At 52.7% G+C, this 21611-nt stretch overlaps 11 protein-coding genes across 11 annotated transcripts; 4 read left to right on the top strand and 7 right to left on the bottom strand.

The window, feature by feature from the left end:
* Window positions 1-412: 412 nt before the first annotated feature.
* On the bottom strand, window positions 413-2480 carry MPE1 (the record flags this gene model as incomplete). The annotated part of the gene is made up of 2 exons (XM_062910120.1): window positions 413-2265; window positions 2306-2480. The coding sequence occupies 2 exons, from the start codon at window positions 2478-2480 to the stop codon at window positions 413-415; spliced, it is 2028 nt and encodes a 675-aa protein (XP_062769000.1).
* A 1803-nt stretch (window positions 2481-4283) lies between these two features.
* QC763_210760 (uncharacterized protein) lies at window positions 4284-4979 on the top strand (the record flags this gene model as incomplete). The annotated part of the gene is made up of 1 exon (XM_062910119.1): window positions 4284-4979. One exon carries the CDS (start codon window positions 4284-4286, stop codon window positions 4977-4979), a length of 696 nt encoding a protein of 231 aa, XP_062768999.1.
* A 919-nt stretch (window positions 4980-5898) lies between these two features.
* QC763_0041650 (uncharacterized protein) lies at window positions 5899-8296 on the bottom strand. Its single transcript, XM_062905639.1, is given in 6 exon segments — window positions 5899-5973; window positions 6178-6895; window positions 6958-7103; window positions 7117-7231; window positions 7390-7444; window positions 7503-8296. 5 exon segments carry the CDS (start codon window positions 7693-7695, stop codon window positions 6775-6777), a joined length of 630 nt encoding a protein of 209 aa, XP_062768998.1. The 5' UTR covers window positions 7696-8296; the 3' UTR covers window positions 5899-5973; window positions 6178-6774.
* Window positions 8297-8509: 213 nt separating this feature from the next.
* On the bottom strand, window positions 8510-9980 carry MRF1 (Peptide chain release factor 1, mitochondrial). Its single transcript, XM_062910118.1, has 2 exons — window positions 9805-9980; window positions 8510-9754 (listed from the first exon to the last, which is right to left on the bottom strand). Exons 1-2 carry the CDS (start codon window positions 9893-9895, stop codon window positions 8550-8552), a joined length of 1296 nt encoding a protein of 431 aa, XP_062768997.1. The 5' UTR covers window positions 9896-9980; the 3' UTR covers window positions 8510-8549.
* On the top strand, window positions 8515-12067 carry WRS1 (tryptophan--tRNA ligase; the record flags this gene model as incomplete). The annotated part of the gene is made up of 7 exons (XM_062910117.1): window positions 8515-10672; window positions 10736-10761; window positions 10820-10963; window positions 11014-11228; window positions 11280-11314; window positions 11371-11480; window positions 11531-12067. Exons 1-7 carry the CDS (start codon window positions 10276-10278, stop codon window positions 12065-12067), a joined length of 1464 nt encoding a protein of 487 aa, XP_062768996.1. The 5' UTR covers window positions 8515-10275.
* Window positions 12068-12588: 521 nt separating this feature from the next.
* On the top strand, window positions 12589-13359 carry QC763_210720 (uncharacterized protein; the record flags this gene model as incomplete). The annotated part of the gene is made up of 1 exon (XM_062910116.1): window positions 12589-13359. One exon carries the CDS (start codon window positions 12589-12591, stop codon window positions 13357-13359), a length of 771 nt encoding a protein of 256 aa, XP_062768995.1.
* Window positions 13360-14439: 1080 nt separating this feature from the next.
* QC763_210710 (uncharacterized protein) lies at window positions 14440-14829 on the bottom strand (the record flags this gene model as incomplete). The annotated part of the gene is made up of 2 exons (XM_062910115.1): window positions 14440-14642; window positions 14793-14829. 2 exons carry the CDS (start codon window positions 14827-14829, stop codon window positions 14440-14442), a joined length of 240 nt encoding a protein of 79 aa, XP_062768994.1.
* Window positions 14830-15307: 478 nt separating this feature from the next.
* Window positions 15308-16583, bottom strand: QC763_210700 (uncharacterized protein; the record flags this gene model as incomplete). The annotated part of the gene is made up of 2 exons (XM_062910114.1): window positions 15308-16452; window positions 16523-16583. The coding sequence occupies 2 exons, from the start codon at window positions 16581-16583 to the stop codon at window positions 15308-15310; spliced, it is 1206 nt and encodes a 401-aa protein (XP_062768993.1).
* Window positions 16584-16868: 285 nt separating this feature from the next.
* QC763_210690 (uncharacterized protein) lies at window positions 16869-18020 on the bottom strand (the record flags this gene model as incomplete). The annotated part of the gene is made up of 3 exons (XM_062910113.1): window positions 16869-17342; window positions 17401-17920; window positions 17977-18020. The coding sequence occupies 3 exons, from the start codon at window positions 18018-18020 to the stop codon at window positions 16869-16871; spliced, it is 1038 nt and encodes a 345-aa protein (XP_062768992.1).
* A 320-nt stretch (window positions 18021-18340) lies between these two features.
* On the top strand, window positions 18341-19077 carry GRX5 (monothiol glutaredoxin grx5). Its single transcript, XM_062910112.1, has 3 exons — window positions 18341-18442; window positions 18503-18770; window positions 18856-19077. The coding sequence occupies exons 1-3, from the start codon at window positions 18416-18418 to the stop codon at window positions 19035-19037; spliced, it is 477 nt and encodes a 158-aa protein (XP_062768991.1). The 5' UTR covers window positions 18341-18415; the 3' UTR covers window positions 19038-19077.
* A 104-nt stretch (window positions 19078-19181) lies between these two features.
* On the bottom strand, window positions 19182-21149 carry QC763_210670 (uncharacterized protein; the record flags this gene model as incomplete). The annotated part of the gene is made up of 3 exons (XM_062910111.1): window positions 19182-20471; window positions 20548-20919; window positions 20982-21149. 3 exons carry the CDS (start codon window positions 21147-21149, stop codon window positions 19182-19184), a joined length of 1830 nt encoding a protein of 609 aa, XP_062768990.1.
* Window positions 21150-21611: the final 462 nt, after the last annotated feature.

Genomic DNA, 21611 nt, shown 5'->3' with positions numbered 1-21611 from the left:
TACGTTGCTGTGGAAAAAAGAAGGAAAAAAAGCAAGGATAATTCCCAACCCCGCCATACCAAGCCACATTTGCTCCATGTGGTGTTGTTTTGTGGTGATTATTCATGTCACAACCAACCCCAATCCCGAAAACATCCCCCCCCCAAACCACAGCCCCAGATAAAGAAGATTACAAGAAGAATCAAGAGAGTGAGAAAAGAGAATGAGGAAAAAACGCCAATGAGAAGAGTAATGCAACTTGCTCCTCTTGAAAACCTGGTCCCCGCTCCAAAAGCCAGATAGCTTCCCACGTTTCACACACACCCTTATGTTCGCTTGTTTGTGATGATGTATATACTCCCCCGCCCGGCCTCACCACCCTCATGATGAAATCATTATCGTTACAGAAAAAAAAAAAAAACCCTCAGCCTGCTCAAAGCTCCCGGTAATCACTCGGCCTGACCCTTTTCTGGCGGTTCTGGTGGCGGTGCGGGTTGACTGGCTTCCGGAAGTAGGCGTCCTCGTCATCAGCCGGTTGGTGGGAAAAATTCTTCATCATGCCGCCGCCGTTCATGCCCATACCCATACCCATCATCTGCTGCGGTGGCCTCTGCTGCTGCTGCTGTGGCGGGTGCTGGTTATGCTGCTGCTGCTGCTGCTGTTGTTGTTGTTGTTGTTGCTGTTGATGCCCCTGAAACCCACCACCACTCGGCCCACCCCAGTTGTTGTGCCGTGGGTTGAAGTTGTTATTGTTGTTGTTGTTATTGTTAGGCATTCCCTGGAACCCGTTCATCATCGGGTTCATCATCGGGTTCATCATCGGGTTCATCATGTTCATCCCGTTCATGCTCATGTTGGGCATGCCGCCTGGTCCGCCAAAGCTGCCGGGCATGCCCCCAAAGCCGCCCATCATGTTCAGGCTCATGGGGTTCATGCCGGGGAACATCATCGGGTTCATGCCGGGCATGTTCATACCGGGCATCATGCCGCCGGCCATGGGGTTCATGCCGTTCATCATGTTATTGCCGCCCATCATGGGGTTTACTGGTGGTTTCTGTTGAGTTGGCTGCATGGCCTTGGGCGCCTTGGGGATCTTGGGGTTCTCGAGGGCATCTTCAGCGGGCCGCTTCTTGGATGTTTGCTGGCTTGGCTCGCTGTGGACAGGTGTCGAGGTGGCGCTTCGGACCGAGGGGGTGGATGTCGTGGTTTGCTGCTGGGCAGTTTGCTGTGGTGGCGCGGCCGGGTTAGCAGGAGCCGGCGAAGGAGAAGCAGACTTCTTGATGTTTGTTGGTTCGACACCGGTGGCCTGGGCGGATTTGGTTGATGCTTCGCTGGGGCTTTTTGGGCTCTTGGAACCCTCCTTGGCTTTACTATCCCTGTCGGCAAGCAATTGCTTGAGCTTCTCGACTGCTTCCTCATCTGTCTTGAGATCATCAATCAAGACACCCTCTGCATTGCAGGCAGGGCAGACGAAGTCGCTCTCAATGAGAGCGTTGGTGATGCAGTCATTGCAATACGTCTTACTACAACACGGAGTCTTCATTGGCTCTATGAACATCTTCTTGTCGATGGAGCATTCCAAGCCTCTCTCTTGGACCTCCTTCTCCCCTTCCATAGCTGCCTTTGATGCCGCGTTGTTCGACTTGGCCTTGGCCTGGAACCTTTCCCATGACACCTTGTCAGGCTCTGCAATCACGTACTCTCCATCAGCATTGACCATGATGCCGGATGGTGTCTTGGAGTCATCTCCATCCGCATTCTGACCAAGCGCAGTTGCCTTGTCGACTGTCTTGAGGAAAGACTTGGGAATGCCAGTGGTACGCTTTACGCGAGGGCGGTTGTCGAAATCGGGATTGTCGTTGGTTGGGCAAAGCTGAATCCAGTGGCCTTTCTCACCACATCGGTAGCAGATATAGCCTTGGGGTGGGTCGTGGTCGGGAACATTGGCGGGCTTTTTGGGGCCACCCTTGGCGACATACTGTTGAGTAGCCATTTCCTCTTCTCTCGAGGTGAAGTGCTCGGTTTGGGCCTGGAAGACGGCAGCCATCTTCTCCTCTTCTGTCATGGCGCTGCTTAGTTGCGCTAGAGTGTTGGACTGGGTCTTGGCCGCTGGCTTTGCTGTTTGCTCCCTGCGTGACGAATTCTTCGCGTGGATGGGCATCTTTCCAGAGACATATCGAGCAGCGCCGCCTCTTCCGGGATTCTTCGGGGGCATGCGCCGGGCGATGACAGTGGTGGACCGGGGAATGATGGAGGTGTCATCGTCATAGACTGCCATCTTGTTAGCTCGCACACCTTGAATGTGAAGCTGAACCTAGCTGCTTACCTTCTTTTCCATTTTCATCAGCATAGATGGCCAGGTCAAAATCTGTGCCGTCACCGAGGCCAGCGCGAAGAATGATCTCGCGCTTGAGCTCGAAAACAGAAATGCCTGTTCCATCAAAGGCCACTCGCGTTGGCTCTTTTTGCGACTTGAACTTGAAGAATACTGAAGACGCCATCTTGGGTCTGGTTGATGGTCGAAAATGTAGCTGTCAATTAGAGTCGTGTCGGCGCTCTCTTCTCTGCTAAACCTGCTCGCACACTAGGAATGGGTAAAGCGAAGCGAACTTGAATTCTTGATTCCCTAAACCAGGTGACGACGTTTTGCCTTTTTGTTCTTCTTCTTTCCTCAACTCAACAGGTTGAATGGGAATCAATTCTGATATGCTCTCCGGGGGAGACAGAAAGCGCCTCTTGAATGGACGATAAAAAAAAGGAAAAGTACAAAGACCCAGCGCTGCGAAAATAGCACTCTATTCAATTGAGCTGAAAAGCAGTGATGGATTCGTGTGCGACTCCTCCCTCCTAAAAAAACAGCACCCCTTCTTGATCACTTGCCAACACTTGTCCCCAACGCTCTGTCAGCCAAACGAAAAGAAGCAAAAAAACAGACCCCACTCAACGCTAGCAAGCAAAGGAGATGCTCTGCAAGCAGACTGGTGATGGCGCGATGGAAATGTGATGGCGATGGATTCCTGTGATGGATCGGTTAGATGGACGTTCGTTCCTCTGACGCGCCGCCCTTTTCGATGTCGCCGCTGCTTTGTCCTTGTTTCACCGTTGCGCCAATCCTGCGTGATGATCAAAGACGCAACAAAATCCTTCCAGATGCGAGAGGAAGATATTCGCGAGGAAAGCGACTGTTGCGATGGTCGATCTGCAAAAGGTTTTGGCGATGTGTTGCACCCGTCGTCGTTAGTTGTTGGAGCAAAAGGGCTGGTGGAGGTGAAGAAGTTGAGAGCTCGGGGTTCGGTTAATTAAAGTTGGCCAACGGTCAGATGATTAATAGGTCAGCCGTGAGAGGAATGTTCCGAAGTCTGGGCTCCGCAAGCAGAAAGCCGGCCTAGATTTTCAGGCATAAAGTGGGGTTACAAGCCAGCCCACTGGCAAGTGATGCATGTGGCTGGCAGTAACAATCGAGACCTCACACAATAACAGCAGAGAGGCACTCTCTATTAACTATTATCATGTGTGAGGTCAGGGCTGTTTTGACCTTTATCAGAGAGTTTGAATATACGTCCAAAATGCTGTTTTTGTAGTGAATACGGTGCGAACGTCATATCCTGTGGCTGAAACGCCGGTTGCACTTTACCTTCAAAGTTACACAGGGCGGTCTCCGATAGTAGTGGTGCCATAATGATGCTGTGCTCAAAAGGCTTCTGGAAATCCACTGAAAAAGACGAGCAAGAATCTGGGAGAATGAGCCGATGATCATCGTCACAGTTGCGTCCCCCTCTCTTGCACTCCCTGGACACCCGCTTCTTTTTGAACTGGCCAACTCCCCGCGTCTTTCTGTCAATTGAACTCCCTTCATCCGGTTTCCTGCGTCACCACCCACCTGCTTTATTGTGGCCTCCTCATCTTCATCAACTTGGGGCACCCCCGAGCGACCGGGAACTTTTTCGCAGAAGCCAAGAAAAAAGCTTCTCCGTCTTTCCCATTCTCGAGGGTGTGCTTGTCTCGACAATCACATCTCGCCGTGTCTAACACTTCCTTATGAAGTAATTCCGCTTTCCTGCACACGTGCTCTTTGCACTACTGCTTTTTACCCTTTCGTCTGTACTGCGCGAGCGACGACACCATACCGGCCGATCAACCCATTCCCGTCTTTCGCCTCCCCCACGTACTTCCAGGATCCTAGCTCCTCGACTCTCCGCCGCCCACCACCAACTACCACCGTCACTCCTCCAAACTTACTACTCCAACTTCAAGATACCCTATAACCATCGTGAAATAAACAATCATCACCAAAATCAGCCAAAATGGTCCTCACCCACACCACCAACCACACCTACGCCCATCCCTTCCCCGCCGTCTCGCTCGCTTTCTTCCTCCGCTACTGCTCCCCCCAGCTCAACCCCTTTGCCTCTCATGTCCTCAGCACCGACACCATCGACTCCCACATCGACCCTGCCACCGGCCGCCTCCACACAACCCGCATCCACCTCAAGAAGTCCCGCATGCCCCCCGCCGTCATGAAGCTCCTCCCTACCACCCTCACAGGCGGGACCGCCTCCCAGGCCTCGTACATCCTCGAGACTTCTGTGGTGGATATGCGCGAAGGCTGGATGTCCACCGAGTCTCGCAACCTCAACTTCGTCGGCGTGCTGTCGGTAGTCGAAAGACAAATGTACAGCATTCCCAAGACGAGAACTCTGGATAACACCGAAGTGGAAACCAAGGTTGTGTTCAGATCCAGGCTGGGAGAGAAGCTCCGGGACAAGTTGTCGCATCAGAACCTGTCTACCACTGCCCAGGAGGGCGGGTTCTTCGCCAGGCTGGGAGCGAGGGGTATCCAGAGGAGCATTGAAACGTTGGCTTCGACAAAGACGCAGGATCAATTGGGGAAGAGCCGAGAGGGCATGAAGATGATTCTGGAGAGGTTGAGGCAGACAGGGATCATTGGTGTGCTAGAGTTGAGGCGGGCCGCGAGAGAGCGGAGTATGGCTGCTGCTTGAAGATCGTTATCGCTGAAAAGTTGACGATATCAAAGAGCGGCTATGAAAGTGATGACTACCAGGACATGTGCGCATAAACATTCATTGGGTGAGGTGGAGGTGGTTCGGCCGGTCTTATATTTCTCATACTCTTCACCGTTCCCTATCCATCTGGGCTACATTTTCTTGGTTCCTCCGACGACACCTCTTACAGGGCCGATTCGACTTTGGGGGCGGCATATCTATCATACACTCGAAAGTGATCCATCTCCAACACATACGCGGAGATGAAGGCAAGCCAGCTGCTATGTTGACAGTACCTGCCTCTAACACTGTTGTAACACCACCCTACTCTATTTTCGCTGGTTTTGGTTTTTGGTTTTTATCATTTCATCGGTTGGCGGGCGGAAAGCATGGCGTATAGGAATATCCTCGATTTTTTTTTTGTTTTGTCATTGGACTGGTGGACGCCGAACAAGGCGGGTCTACTGCTGGGAGGAGGGGATGGAAATGTGTCTGGGCTGAATGAAGTGGAAACGGAGGGACTTGGTCCTGGTTCCACTCTTTTGTAGGATTATGTGTGTGAGAACAGCGGTTTTGGGCGAGGGGGAGGAGTATCGCATCACAAGGAAGGACAAAAAAGGGAAAGGAAGGCCAAAAAAGAACGGAAAAACATGAGGCTATCGGGTTTCTCTTTGGCACAGTCTTTACGGCCTATTCCCTAATGTAACTGCCTAGTAGTAGTTGTTAGTTGGCTATCAAATCAAGATGGTTTTTTTCGAGAAGGGTTGTGGTGTGGAACGCATTGCATTTCTTCTCTATGGGTTTGTAGCTGAGCGTCTATACTAGAAAGGTGACTTCCCAACTGGGGCTCTTTACCTACAAGCCCTCCTCCGGCTTGTGATCACTCCAACTCTGAGGCGCCGTCCCCTCGCCCATCTCATTCGGTGCCTGATCAGAGTAATACAGATGCCCAACCGTAAAAGGTGCCGTGAAATTCATGCAGTCAACCCTCCCGAGCAAGCACTCCAGCTGCCGATACGAAGCACCAGGCTGCGCCTCGACCAGCATATGGCCCGCCAGGTTCACCCCCACCCACGTCAGCCCCCTCTCCGACACCATGCTCCCCAGCACGCCCTCGCCACCAATAGCCACCTTGTTCTTCCCCACGACATTTGTATTAGGGACACAAAACGGCTCCGAGGGCCTGTTCTGAAAGCCGAGTTTCCCTCCCCACGTCATGTTCTGGATCGCGAGAAGGGAGCCGTTTGATGGCAGGACCATGTCCAGCTGCCCGTGGGCGATGATGACGTTTTGGGTCTTGTCGATAACACTCGGCAAAGCGTGGATGATGAACGGTCCGGAGCCGTCCTCTTCGCTGGGCGAAAACCTGGTTCTCACCACACACCTCCCAAGTGACATTCCTCGGTGCGTGGATGGCGGCTTTTACGTCCCCACGGTCAAAGTATCTCTTCTCCCCCTCGGGGACGTAATCGATCCCTGCCAGGAACCCGAGAACATCAGACACGCGGGGGCAGGAGGCGGTGATGTGGTACATGTCGAAGCAGGGGTTGAGGCGGAGGGCGGCTTCTAGGATCCACCACCAGAGAGAGGTGCATTCCTCTGTAACGGTGCCGTTTTCCGATACTTCTGGGAGGGTGGAGGGCAGGTGGGAAATAGGAGGGTAGACGAGGTGGTTGTCGAGGAGGGAGGAGCAGCCGCACTCGGCGTCAGTAGTCCTGATCTCGTCGAGGAAGGTGTTGTTGAAGGGGAAAAGAGAGCTGTGGTATTCAACGAAGCGGAGCATGGGGATGCTTTAGTAGAGTTGGGTATTGTCGCCGATGACAGCGTCCCCCAGGTACATGCTGGATAGTTGGTGGTAGGCGGTGTCGTTTATGTTGAGCATAGCGTTAGCAATGTAAGGGCAGTACATTCCGCTGTTTGGTGTTAGAAGATGTTGCCCTGGCTATAAGGGCCGTGAAATTGGAAGAGGACTTACGCATAGGACTCTCCAGAAATGTACACCTTGTAGCCCTGCATGCCGAAGGTGTCGACGAAATTCTTCCACCATCCTAGAAACTGAGCAGCGAGCTCATTCTCATTGGTGATGGTTGGAACATCCGTTGAAAACCCTGTGCTAACCGGCTGGTCAACATACACGATGTTGGTTAGGGTGTGCCAGCTCCAAGGATTCCGCACGGGTTTTAGAGTCCCTGGTGGCCAAAGGAAGGGACCGTGTTCTTGTAGAAGACCTCGAAACAGGAGCAGCCAGGCTGGAAGAATTGTTAGTAAAAGCTGAACAATGAAGCGACAAATGATATCAACATACACCACCATTCAGCCAGATCAGAATCTCCTTATCCGCTGCTTTGTTTGGCGAGGGGAAGAACCAAAAGAAGAGGTTGCTTTGCTCATCGGGGAGCCAGCGTACGACTCGCCAACATCAAAGTCGACATCGGGAATGGCGGTGTCATTGGCGGCAAATTCTATTTACACCGAGTCAATGTCAACGTGGCTCGACTTTCGAACTCGAAGATAACTCACTCGTGCTGTCGGCGTTCAGAAAATTGTGCTTGGGAAACGGCTTGTCTTGAGGGTCAGGAAACACAGCAGCAGTCGATTTGCCGACCTTGTTGATGTGTTTCGAGATGCCCAGACGCAGGAGAGGACTACCCCTTCCTGTGCGGAGCCCTTCGACTGCCGTAAGGAAGAAGCCCAACACAGGGATGAGGCGCATCTTCGACTTGTTTTTGTTGCTGAGCCTTGCGAAGCTTTAAAAAGAAGAGACTTGAGACTTGGGTCGAATTGTAAACTAATTGTGAGACAACGCTGGGGGTGGTACATCTGAAGGGTCAGGGGAAATTAAATAGACGCTCCTAGGCCAGGAAACACATGGGAGGTGGAAAGATGGGATTGCCAACTGTCTACATTGCTCACAGCACTTCCCTGGCAGGCACACAGCTCTCCTAAAACTCGCCATGTCAAAAAGAAGTAGGCGGAAACTTCTGTTGAGCATTAACAAGGTATGGCTACCGTCATATGAGGCACCGAACAGCAGCCCAGGCTGAAGCAGGAAGATCGGAAGGAGCTATTGCTCGAAAGACGGCTTGCAAAACAAAGAACAAGATGACTGATGACCTCCCATCATAAAGTGCTTGATTCTTCAGAGGTGTATTGTCTGTCATCTTCTTGGACGGGATTGACCGTTCCAGGTCAACACCTCTGAGCAAGGTGTTGCTGAGAGGTGGTGGATACACTCACAGAACAAAAGTGAGACACCGCTTCTCTATAGAAAAGCAACAAGGACCGCAATGTAGAGAGTAGATGTAATTTCTTGGGTCTACGTCTTTCTCTGGCAAAACAATGTTATGGAAGGTAGACTTGTCCATCATGCCTTCCCTTCTCAAGAGTACGCGTCCGTATTAGGAAGGTAAGAGGTGATATATCAACGCTGATTGGTCAGCATTCAATTCATGAAATCCTGACACCCCCCGACTTCCAACTATAGTCAAGAATATTTGAATACATTTCTATCATCAATAATATCATACAACTACAAGTACACTCTAAAATAGTGGGGGTATGTGTTATTTATTTCCCTTTCTTCCCTTTACCAGTGGCGTTCGCAGCAGCAGCAGCGGCTTCCTCATCTGCCAGCAAGGCCTGGATATCCTTCTCGGCGAGCCAGCCATGGACAGCATCAATCACCTTACCCAGGGTGTCACCACCCCTGAGCACATCTGGTAGATTGTGGACGTCAAGCCCGGCCCTATGGTCGGTACATCTGTCCTGGCCATAGTTGTAGGTTCTGATTTTATCGCCCCGTGTAAGCTGCGCTGATGACAACACGCTGCTTCTTAGTGCCCTAGCGGCCTCTTCTCTGGCCTCACGCCTTTTCTGTGCAATTCTTGATCGAAGTAACCTCCAGGCATCGGCTCGATTGGTGTGTTGTGAACGAGAATCCTGCATGCTGACGGTGATGCCCGTGGGAATGTGCGTCAACCGAATAGCAGACTCGGTTTTGTTGACGTGCTGTCCTCCTGCTCCGCTGGCTCGCATCTTTTCAGATTTCACCTCGGCCGGGTCGATGTAGAAGTCACTCTCCGGGTTGTCCCAGTCACCATCAGAGGCTGTGGCGTTCTCAGCGAAAGACGGCAGCACCCAGACGGCTACAGCACTCGTATGAGTCCTTCCACTCTTCTCTGTTGCCGGGACACGCTGAACCCGATGCATGCCCGCTTCACCACGGAAGTGGGCATACGCTCCCTCCTCCATCACCTCAAGTACAGCTTCCTGAAGGGCTGTCTCCCCATCACCTCCCTTTTCGCCGGTACTGTCGGCGGCCAAGTACTGTACAACCTTTGTGCGGAAGCCTTTATTGGCGCAATATGCTTGGTACATCTTGAATACCGAGTCGGCAAAGAACCGACCTTCGGTTCCTCCTGGCCCAGGGACGACTTCAATGAGGCACGGCATGTCGGCGAAGGGATGCTTGGGAGTCAAAGCCACGGACAGATTCCGACTCGACTCAGCCAGCTGCTCATTGGTAGCCGCGAGGTCCTCTTGCGCCATCTCCCGCATTTCAGCATCGTCTGACTTCAAGAGCCCCTCCAGCTCCCGGAGAGAAGCCTTGGCATGCTCGAACTTCTTGAAGGCCTCTGCGATCCTGTGGACTTCGCCTGCACGCTTTGCAATCTTCTCGTCAAAGTTGTCAGCTAGTTGTGCCGTCAATTGATCGTGTTCGGCGGTAAGAAATCTTGCGCGGTCGAGGAGAGCTGGAGGAAGCTTGAAGGAGTCTACTCGCGCTGTTAGCAGAAAACCATAACGGCAATCAACGTTATTTTACCTGTGCTAGCCCTCCGTAGAAACTGCTGCGAAAAGCCGATTCGCCTGAGCGATCGCACGCAGCTTCGACACACCCATGGTGCCGCCAACATTGTCGTGGTTTTAAGTTACAGGCATCAGCGCAGAATCTCTTAGGAACCGCCTGCCCAACCAGAGTTGCTGACACTGGACTCAGACGGGCCCTGCAGCTTCTCATCCAATCCTCGAAATTTCCCGGCAGGCAACGCTCTTCTGCCGCTCTTCTCCGCCTTCTAGAAGTAGGTGGGTGGAGTCATACACCCTGGTTCCAAGTGCCCCTCCCCCACCATAATGGGTGGTGAATTGGACACGGCATGATAGGACGACTCAGCGGCGGTCCGGCAGGCGCATTGTGATCTCTTCTGACTTTTTGACTCACCTCTATCGTTTTTCACCTACTTTTTACTTCTTTACCGGCTTCTTTCTTTTCTCAACACTGTTCGACATCGATACCATGGCCGAAACCGCCAATGCCGTGGCTCTCAATGAGTCCCAAGTCCCCGAAGTCCCGGCCGAAGCCGCTGCCCAAGGGTCCAAGCAGACAGTTGACCCTTGGAACGTTCAAGGGGAGGTCGGCGCAGACGGCCAGATCAAGGCAATCAACTACGACAAGCTGATTGAGGAGTTTGGCACCAAGAAGATTGACGAGGAGCTCCTCGCCAGGTTCGAGCGCGTAACAGGGAAGAAGCCACACCATTTCCTTCGCAGAGGCATCGTCTTTTCGCATCGCGACTTCGAGCTTATTCTCGACCGATACGAGCGCAATGAGCCATTCTTTCTGTATACTGGACGTGGGCCCTCGAGCGACTCCATCCATGTTGGACACTGCACGCCCTTTATGTTTACAAAATGTATGGAGATTCAGGAGAACGGCTTGGCGAGCGTGGAAGGTTGACTAACACGGGATCTCACAGGGCTTCAGGATACCTTTGACGTTCCTGTAGGTGGTCTTGTAGGATTTCTTCTGTATAACCAGCTACTGATAAAGATCTTTCTAGCTTGTAATCATGTTGACGGACGACGAAAAGTACCTGTTCTCGGAGAAGCGCACAATTGAGGAAGTTCAAGGGTACTGCGACAGCAATATTCGGGACATTATCAGCATGGGCTTTGACCCAAACAAGACATTCATTTTCTCTGATGTACGGATATCCCAGGTCTTTGTTGCCTACGTGGTCTAACAAACTACCAGTACGACTACGTTGGCGGCGCATTCTATCGCCAAATCACGCGGTTAGCGAAGCACATCACGCTCAACCAAGCGCGTGCCATTTTCGGCTTCAACGACTCCTCCAATATTGGCAAGATTCACTTTGGAAGTATTCAGGGTGCTGCTGCCTTTGCCAACAGCTTCCCTCACATTTTCGGTGAGGACGAAAAGAAGACCGTCGGCATCCCATGCTTGATGTGAGGACCTTCTTTCAACTCGGTGTGATATCGATCTAACGCATTCCCCAGTCCATGTGCCGTTGATCAGGACCCATATTTCAGAGGTTTGTGATATCCAGTGTTCCATGATCAAGAGTAAATATTTAACTAAGCGTTACAGCGACCCGTGATGTTGCCGCCAGACTTACCTACCAGGGGGTGCGGTTTGCGAAGCCGTCCCTGATCCATTCTTTGTTCTTGCCAGCCCTCCAGGGGCCAGGCACGAAGATGGTGAGTGTGTTTTACTCTGAATACGACTCGTTATTGCTCACACAATGTAGTCTGCCTCGATTGATTCCAGCGCCATCTTCATGACCGACACTCCCAACCAGATCAAGAACAAGGTTAACAAATACGCCTTCAGTGGTGGCAAGGTGTCCGTCGAGGAGCACCGCGCAGTGGGAGGTGACACAGACGTAGACGTTGCCTACCAGTACCTCCGCTTCTTCCTCGAGGATGACGAAGAACTTGAGAAGATCCGGGTCGCCTACTCTAAGGGCGAGCTCCTCACGGGTGAGCTCAAGGCGCTTTGCATCAAGGAGCTCCAGACTTTCGTCGCGGCGTTCCAGGAGAGGAGAGCCAAGGTCGACGATGCAGCTGTCAAGCAATTCACCGACATCAGACCTCTCACCTGGATGGGCAACCCCAAAGTACCCAAGGCCGATATTGTGGTACCGAAACTAGAAGGTGCTGAGGGTGCCGAGGGCGGTGATGGGAAACTCACAAAGAACCAATTGAAGAAGCTGGAAAAGCAGAGACAGATAGAGGCGAAGAAGGCCCAGAAGGCCAAGGAGAAGGAGGGTTCTGCCGCTGCTTAGCCTATGATTCCTTTCAGTTGTTCTTTGCTGGGCGAAAATAGAAGTTATTCCCAAAGTGTCGTATCTTTATGGTTCGAGTGAGTCACACCATGGTGGATAACGATGGTATGGAGGAATTGTCGTGGTGGTGTTATGCGCCCTTGGGGATAATACTTGCAGCAAGGTAGCAGGTGGGTGGGGAGGACCGGTCATTGATAGGGCGTGGAGATGTGAGCTTCCTATACGGGGTAGCTCTGCGGGTACGATGTTTTTTTTTGTTCTTCTCTCAGTTGGATATATTTACAGCATTTTCAGCCTTGGAGTATGGTCGAGTCACTCATCTATTTCATTTAGTCAACCCCCACCCCTTGCGTATACTGACTCATCCATCTCTCCTTTCCACTACCTACCCTTTTGAACAACCTCACACTAACAACACCACCACCAACAACAACACCCTTACCATACCACACCTCTTCAACAACCCATTTTTTTCATCACCCGCCACTTGTCTTCAACCACCTCACCCATCATCACCCAAAATGTCCTCCTACCACCTCCACATCACCAACAAAAACTACTCCTCCTGGTCCCTCCGCCCCTGGCTCCTGATGAAGGAGCTCTCCCTCCCCTTCGAGGAGCACCTCCACCCGCTAGCCCCCGGCTCCGGCTACCGCCAGCCCCAGTGGAAGTCCTTCTCCCCCGTCTGCCACGTCCCCTGCTTGCACTACCACCACCCCCCTTCTGGCTCCTCTGATCCAATCATCCTGTGGGAATCCCTCGCCATCGTCGAGTTCCTCCACGAGCAGTTCCCCAACAGCAGAATCTACCCCGACTCCCTACCCGCACGCGCCTGGGCACGGTCAGCAGTGGCGGAGATGCATGCCGGGTTTGGGAGCATAAGGCAGGAGATGGGGATGAATGTTTCCATTCGGGTGGAGCTGTCAGACGAAGCGTTTAACGAGGGGTTGGTGAAGGACCTGAGGAGGATCAACGAGGTTTGGGAGGAAGGGCTAGCAAAGTTTGGGGGGCCTTTCCTTGCGGGAGGGGAGTTTGGGGCGGTGGATGCTTTTTTCGCGCCGGTGGTGTTGCGGCTTGGGAGTTACCTGGGGGCGGGGGAAAGGTTCCTGGGGGAGAGGGCGAAGGGGTATATGGAGAGGATCAATGGGCTGGAGGGCGTGAGGGAGTGGGTTGCTGCTGGGGTGAAGGAGAAGGAGAGGCATGAGGCGCATGAGGTGGAGAGCTTGGAGGGGCCGGGGAGGAAGCTGGTGAGGGATTTGAGGGAGGAGGAGCAAAGTTCGGGGCGAGCCTGATGGAGATGAGCTTCTAACTCTTTTGTTCAACCAGCAACATTGCTGTCACCACAGTAAAAAGAAGTTCATTGCATTGATTAACCAGCAAATCATTATAACGATCTCATTTTTTGACCTGAGTTATGATTTTCCCAGTACCAAAACCACACTTTCCCTGCCAGCCAAGTCTCGATTGCGTATACCTAAGCCAGCAACATTTGCTCAATCTTGACACTCGACAAGCACCGCGACAGGTCGGCGCACATTGGATGGAGCAATCGGCTGTCTAAAACCACTCATCAGTGTAACCTACGCCGCCTTCGTTGAAGGAGGAGGAGTCGATAAGCGTGCCAGTTGGCGGGCCGTAACTGTTTGCTTCCATGTACCTGTGCTGGCCATCATAGAAGACGGCACCTTTTGCCCATTCTTCCGTTTCGTACGTACAGTACTGGGACTGTGGAGACAGGGATGATGATGACGAGCCATCCTCATCGCTCATTGTACTATGATCGAGACGCCGGCGATATTTGGCTGCTCCACGCCCGCGGTCAATCAGCCAGATGAATGGAGTCTCCGTATATCGGTCTCCATTAAAGTAACACATCCGTATCAGTCGAGGCACGAAGTTGAGGGTCTTTGCGACCCCGATAGTTGTGGGCTCGCCCTCAAGTTCATCCTCATGATTGAAGGGCCATTTCGAACGAGTATTATTTCATCTGGGATCAAAATCAATGGCGATATTCCTAGGCCAGAGCCGACAACCACCCGAAGCTCCAGGGAACAATTGCTGACTGAGCAGCAGATAAACATATGAAGAGACGCCATCGCCCAAAGGCGACCCTGAAAATGGAATGTCTATCCAAAACAAGTCTCATGAAGCCCGGACAATGAGCGGAGCGGTGGGTTTGTTACTCTGTGGTGTTGAATTCACGTTGTTGTCGTCATCTTGTATCATCGGAGCCGTGGAACCGGAAGGATAATGACCCTTGTAGATTTCTCTGACCTGCTGTTCAGGGGATTTCAAAGGGCGGCCCGCTTTTCTGTGTAAGCGTATCTCCTCCAGAATATCAGCCTCAACCCCGACTTTCCATACTCTGATCGCTATCCGCCTAGATTCGGCACTTGCTCCCCCCACAGTCCAGCGTCCCACATGTATGCCGACATGTTGTTCTTACTCCACGAGTAGGAGTTCGATGTCGTGGTAGTTCGAGGGGCGCAGAGTCTATAATGCCCATACACATTCCCTCTGGGCTTATCGTAGAGCCTTGAGATATCGAGGTTGGAATCGCCGTAATGTAAAATCACTTTGTCCCTGGTTGTTAGCTCTTTGACAGCGCCCTGATGGTGGAGAGAGAAGTGGTGTACCGCCGGAGAATCCTGTCGAATGGCCATCTCCTATATTTTCTCTCGTAGCTTACATGGAAGACGGGGGAAGTGAGGTTAGGTCGATGGACGTGTTGTTGCAATGGGAATGGTGCTGTTGTCGTGCATGATGAGTCGGCTGATAGGAAGTTGAAGTACTAGCCAGTGACAGGTAAGGTAAGTCGACGGTGATTGATTGGCGGCCTTCTTCCCAGTTTGAAATTGATGAGAGAAATAAATATTAACTCAGTGCAGTGCGGGGGCATGACCTGGGCTGGGGCTTGATGGTTCTGGAAGGGACGAGACCTGAGAAACTTAGAAGCACATCCACTGAATGTGAGTTGAACCTTAGTCTCACACCAAGAGAAGCTACCGAGGATTGTTGCAAGCCCATTGTACGGAAAGCCGGTCCACGCTAGCTGCTGGAAAACAGCATTCCCGGAAGATCACGCTCAAAGCAGCCCCCAAGTATTGCCGCCCAGAAGTTCTTCGCGTGCTTGGAAACTTCATCCAACCCAACCTTGCCGCAGTCCTGATTATGATCTGCCCTGTTGTTGGCTATCTTTCTACGTGGAACCGCAGAACCCTGACAGGGACGTACAAACCGTTACAGCCTTGCCTTTTCCTTCACCACCAACCCTCCACCCGCTACATCAAACTCCCTTCCCTTCTTCCAACCCAGCCACTCTTCCAAGAGTTCCTCGCCACCCTCCCCAGGCGCCAGAGGCTCCCCTCTGTACCCATCTCCTTTCACTCCCTCCCCTTGTCCATGCGTGACAGCATCTCCATCCTTTCCTTTCACCACCCCCAAAAGTGGCGTCTCCCTCAACGTGACCATCGGTCTCTGATCGCCCCCCTTCTTCTCTTTTTCCCTCTCCATCTCACCATACTCCAACACCGGCGTACAACACGCATCCGTCCCGTCAAACACCCTCTCCCACTCCTCCCTCGTCCTCTCCTTGAATCTCCTCTCCAACAAACCCCTAAACTCCCCCCAATTACCCCTATCATACCTCCTCTCCTCCCACCCTTGCCCCTCCAGCCCCAACCCCCTGATCAAATCCCCGAAAAACTGCGGCTCCAGCGCCCCAACCGCCATCCACCCCCCGTCTCTTGTCTCGTAGCAATCATAGTAAGGGCATCCACTATCCAACAAGTTCTCCCCCCTCGGCAGCGACCCAGTCATGGTGTGCAGCGCGAACCGCGGGAAAGTAGCCAGATACGACGCCCCGTCGACCATATTCGCCTCCACGACCTGTCCCTTCCCCGTAGTGGCCCTCGATAGCAACGCGAGGAGTATCCCCTGGAACAGCGTGGCTCCCCCGCCAGCAAAATCACCCAGAATGTTGACCGGTGGTGTTGGCGGACTGTTCTTCCTTCCTAGCAAAGATAACGACCCTGAAACAGCGAGGTAGTTGATGTCATGGCCTGCCATTTTGGCCCATTTCCCATCGCGGCGGAAGCCCGTCATGCGGGCGTAGATTAATCTTGGATTTAGAGAGCATAAGACGGAAGGGCCTAGGCCGAGCTTTTCCAGGACACCGGGGCGGAACGGGTCAATGAGGATGTCAGCTTTTGCTGCTAGGGACTTGACGAGTTCGATGCCGAGGGGGGACTTGAGATCCACGGCGATGGACTTTTTGCGGCGGGTTAGGAGGTCAGGGGTTGGTAATGGAGAGGGCGAGGAAGAGGGCCTATCGATGCGGAGGATCGAGGCGCCTGAGTCGGAGAGAAGTAGGCCGGCAAAGGGACCTGAGATGGGTGTTAGTTCATCTGTTGTCGAGAATTGGGGGGGGCGGGGGGCGGGTGTGGGAGAATATACCTGGAGCCAGGCCGGCGAATTCAAGCACCTTGATGCCTTGGAGAGGAGGCGGGCCTACCATTTTGAAGTTGCGATTAGGAACCAGAGAGAAAATAATGAATTACTGAATTCTATAGAGTACATGTATATAATCGAGAAAAATAGATACAAAGCAGGAAATCCGCTGATACATATGTCCAGTTTAAACACCTTGAAAGGAACCAACATGCCTTATTATCCCTGTCACATTCAAGCAATGTTACCGAGGCTCCAGCAGCTGATGGGGCTGTTTCTGGGGTAGATCGCGGGGGTGGGTTTGCGGGGTAGCTCCCCCAAGCAGCACCTCTCTCCACCAGCGCTGCAGGGGTCAGATATTCTTACTGACCCCCTTCTCAACACCGTCCAGAATGTTGACCAACTCTTCCCAGACCCGTTTCTGGGCTCTCTTGCCCTCATCTGACATCACAAAAGAACTGGGCTGAGCCACCTTGGCGGCATCCATATACTTGCCATGGGTCTCTCGTCCTCCAGCGGCAGCAGCCAGCAATGTTCTCGATCCTTGCTCTGACGATCGTGCAAAGATGAGCGAGAGGAATCCAATGAAGAGGTTGACAATGAGAGGGACCTTATTAAACAATTTAGACCTGCACAACCCTGGGTTGACACTGTTGACAATAACCTTGCTGTTCCCCGCTGGAGAAGAGGCGTCCAGTCTGTTGGCGAGCTCTCGAGCCAGCAAAAGGTCGAGGAGCTTACTAGTGCTGTAGTTCTCATACGGATCAAAGTCGCCATTTCGGAAGCATCCAAATATGTTGGGCTCAAGGCGCTCCTTGAATGTAGTCTGCATCGCCGGTCAGTTCTTGTCACAAAGTATACGTATAGACAGATGCAAGTCTTACCAAAAAGTGAGCCTCACTGGAAACGACTGTCACCACAGCCTTGTCCGCTTGCTGCTCGGCCGTCTGCTTCAGCAACGGCATCAACATAAATGCCACCAAAAAAGTCGAGATGACATTGGTCAAGATTGTACTCTCATAACCACCACCTTCTTCAGGCGTCTGTAGCTCCTTGGCCATGATGCCTGCATTGAGCAGGAGAACATCCAGTCTGTCCAATACCGTGTTGGCCTTGACGCAGAAGGACTTGACGCTGTCAAAAGAGCAGAGATCAAGCGGCCATACCTCAACTGTGCCAGGGTAATTGGCGCGCTGGATGTCATTTCTGGCTTGCTGACCGCTGTCAGCGTTGCGGCAGGCAATAATCACTCTCGCTCCGAGCCGGGCGAAGTGGCGGACAGCCTCGAGACCAAGGCCGCCATTGCCTCCGGTGACAATGACGGTCTTGTTGGTGTAGTCCGTATCAGGGATGGGAATGGGGAGAAATTGGTGGAGTAAGAAGCGTGCGAAGAAGGATGGGGGTCTTTCATGTGTCAATCTCACGCCTCGAATGATATCACCAAATCAGGGGTCACTTACACGTATGGCATGCGCATAAGCGACGATACCAGGTCAAAGACCATGTTTGCCGGTTTTCTGTCTTTAACAAATAACTCAACTGTCCTTGATGGATGAAACTCAGTATGAAATCTCTCTCGAAGCTGTTGACAAAAACGTAATTCGGTGCCAGAAACTGAAAAACCGAGGCCAATTCATTGCGTCCCAGTCTGGTCAATTCACCCCCTGTCGACCAATCACAAGCCAAGTAATCCCCTACCAGCCGCTACCCATCAAGGTACTTTGGCCTGATCAAAACCCTAACCCTTAAGTCTTTTATTACCAAGAGAAACCGCTTACATCATGGGTTGCCGTCGTCTCGCCATCCAAAAAATGTCCCAGCACTGATACCCGGCGCAAGCGCATATCACTCCAGTAGCAGCCTTCCAGCAGCAGCACAACCACACCAAACACAGCCAACATGTTTGCTAGAACGATCCTCTCGAGGGTATGCCCCCTTTGGCCTCCTATTCATGCCCCAAAAATACTAATAACTTTGCCAAAAAAGCAACTCCTCCGCCCGGCCTTTGCCGCCCCAGCAGCAGCCCGCACCTCCTTCCTCACCTCGATACAAGCCCGTTTCCTCTCGGACCAGACAAGACAAGCGATCGACAAGGCCGTCTCCTCGGCGCCCGTGGTCCTCTTCATGAAGGGCACCCCCGAGACGCCCCAGTGCGGCTTCTCGAGGGCGTCGATCCAGGTGCTGGGCATGCAGGGGGTGGACCCGGCCAAGTTTGCGGCGTTTAACGTTTTGGAGGACAATGAGCTGAGGCAGGGTAGGTTTTTCATCCATTTTCAAAAAGGTGAATCCAGAAAGTAGGGGGAGAGGGATGCTGAACAAAAATTGGGTGAAATAAATAGGAATCAAGGAGTACAGCGACTGGCCCACCATTCCCCAGCTCTACATCGACAAGGAGTTCGTCGGCGGCTGCGACATAATCGTTTCCATGCACCAGAGCGGCGAGCTGGCGAAGCTGCTGGAGGAGAAGAAGGTTTTGGCTGTGGAAGCTGAGGCTGCTGAGGAGGAGGCCAAGAAGGAGTGAACACTGTCACGATTACAAAGCAAAGCAGAAAGAAAGAAAAAAAGGAGAAAAAGACATGTATGAATACCCTAGACTGTACTATATCTCCCTTTCGAAATACTCCAGCATCTAGGTCTCTCGCCCCAAGTATGCAGTGTATCATTTCTAAGCAGGATAAGCACCCCCATCACCCCTCATGTCACTACCCGCCGACCAAACTCCCCTGTTCTCCTCTACACTATCCACCGTCCACCGAATAATCTGCCCACGCCCAAACAGCGACCTAGACTGCCACTTGTCCCCCGGCGTAGCCCTGACAAGGGTAACCTGATGTCCCAGCTCCTCCAAGCCCCTGATCGTCTCCTCGGGCATCCCCTCCTCAACATACACCCGCATATCATACACCTTTCCATTCTCGGGCATCCCCGCCCCGATACAAACCCTCGGCGCATCCAACGCCTGCTGGGGGTTCAGTCCCCCAACAATCTGCCCCAGCAGCGTCTGGACATGTCCCTGCGGCTGCATGAACCCGCCCATGACTCCAAAAACACTGTGCAAGCTCCCATCGTTGATGTTGGTCACCAAACCGGGAATAATGGTATGATACGGCCTCTTCCTCGGAGCAAGAACGTTGGGATGCTTGGGATCGAGAGAAAAGTTCGCGCCCCGGTTTTGGAGGGTGAAACCACACCCGGCGGGGATGATGCCCGTGCCGAAACCGCCGTAGTTGGAGTTGATAAAGGAGATTGCGTTGCCTTCGCTGTCGGAGACGGCAAAGTAAACCGTGTCTGAGGATCGGAGGGCGGGAGAGCCATGGGGGATGAGCTCGGGTGTGGACTTGGTGGGCGAGAATAATTTGGCTCTTTCGGAGAGGTACTCTGGAGACAACAGACCAGCGGTAGGGACGTCGCTGACGTTGGGGTCGGCAAGGAACCAGTTTGCGTCGGAGAAGGCGATGCGGAGAGATTCAATGATGGCGTGGAGGTACGGGGCGGTGTTGTGGTCTTTTTCTGTCCAGGTTGGGATCTTACCCGAGAGTTCGAGTTGTTGGAGAATTCCCAAGGCCATGAGGGCGACGATGCCTTGGCCGTTGGGGGGGTGTTCCCATACTTCTATACCGGCGTTTTCTGCTTTGCCGGCGCCTTGGCCGGTGAACTTGAGGGAGATGGGCTCGACGGGCTCGGAGCCGGTGGTGAGATGGTGCTCCAGGTCTTCCAGGGTGAGGTGGCCACCGAGGGAGGTGGTGACTTTGACGATTTCTTCTGCAATACGGCCGGTATAGAACCCCTTTTTGCCTTCTGCGGCGAGGGCACGGAATGTTTTGGCCAGGTTGGGAAGCTTGATGATGTCCCCTGCTTTGGGAGCTCTGACACCATCAGGGGCGTTTGGATCAGCCTTTAACATCTCCCTAAAGTTGGGAGAGGCATCTCGAAGCGATTGCTCTCCTTGAGCCCACTACACCGCCCACTTGTCAGCACCAACTCTGCCACGCTCAGATATATCAAAAAAAAAAAAAAAAAAAAAAACTCACAATGGTAGCCGTCTGCTCATGAACCGGGAACCCCTCCTCCCCCAGCTGTATCGCCGGTCCCAAAATATCCTCCAAACTCAGCTTTCCACTCCCAAACCTCTCAACAGTATCAACCCACCCCGCCGCCGCCCCAGGCACAGTAACAGCATGGACACTACTCATCGGAATCTTCCCCTCCTCATCCGCTCCACCCAACCCCAAACTCCCTCTGATTGTCTCAAGCGTGCATTTCCCGCCTGCCCTCCCCGAGCCGTTCAACGCCGACACCTTTTTCGTTTTGGCGTCATAAAACAGACAAAACATATCCCCTCCAATGCCCGTCTGGCATGGCTCGGTCATGTTAATCCCCGCAGCGACCGCCACAGCAGCATCCTATCCAACAATCAGCTATTCAAGCCATAAATAAAAGCTGGTAAACGAGAAACAAAACATACAGCAGCATTCCCCCCCTTTCTCAAAATCTCCAACCCGCACCTCGCCGCCAAGGGCTGAGAGCAAGCAACAACCCCCTTGGTGCTATGAACCACACTGCGCCGGGAAGGCCAAGGCATGAACTGATGCCCACCCTTGGAAGGATAAACCGACGCTGTGGTAAGAACCATGTTTGTTGCTGTCGAAAGACTCGTCAAAAAACGTACGTGGTGTTGTAGTTGGGAACGATAGATTCTGATGTTGGACTGTTCACATACCCCCAAACCACCAAGTTCCCGAGGCGCCAAACAAGCTTTATTTTATATGCATATCACCCCCGCCCCCCGCCTCTCTCCCAGTCATCGGGGCAACCCGCGATGACGACTTTCATTGATTCAACACGACAAAGTGGGGAAAATGCTTCTATTACCTACATTTTACTACCCTCTTTCCCGAACCGATGTGCGGAGGTGGTCGGATGATGACCCTGTCCCGTAAATATCGGCCCCTAAAACCCGAGCATTGCCGGGCCTCGTTTGAGTTGGTGACATGTGCCGGAGAACAAGGTCCTGTGGCATGATACAAGCGTTGTCACACAACCTGTGTGGATGGCACAGATAAACATGCAACATTTCTGATTCTGGCTACCCGAC

This window comes from Podospora pseudopauciseta (genome assembly GCF_035222475.1).
Source record: "Podospora pseudopauciseta strain CBS 411.78 chromosome 2 map unlocalized CBS411.78m_2, whole genome shotgun sequence".
NCBI lineage: Eukaryota > Fungi > Ascomycota > Sordariomycetes > Sordariales > Podosporaceae > Podospora > Podospora pseudopauciseta.
This window is presented reverse-complemented; position numbering and strand designations above follow the sequence as displayed.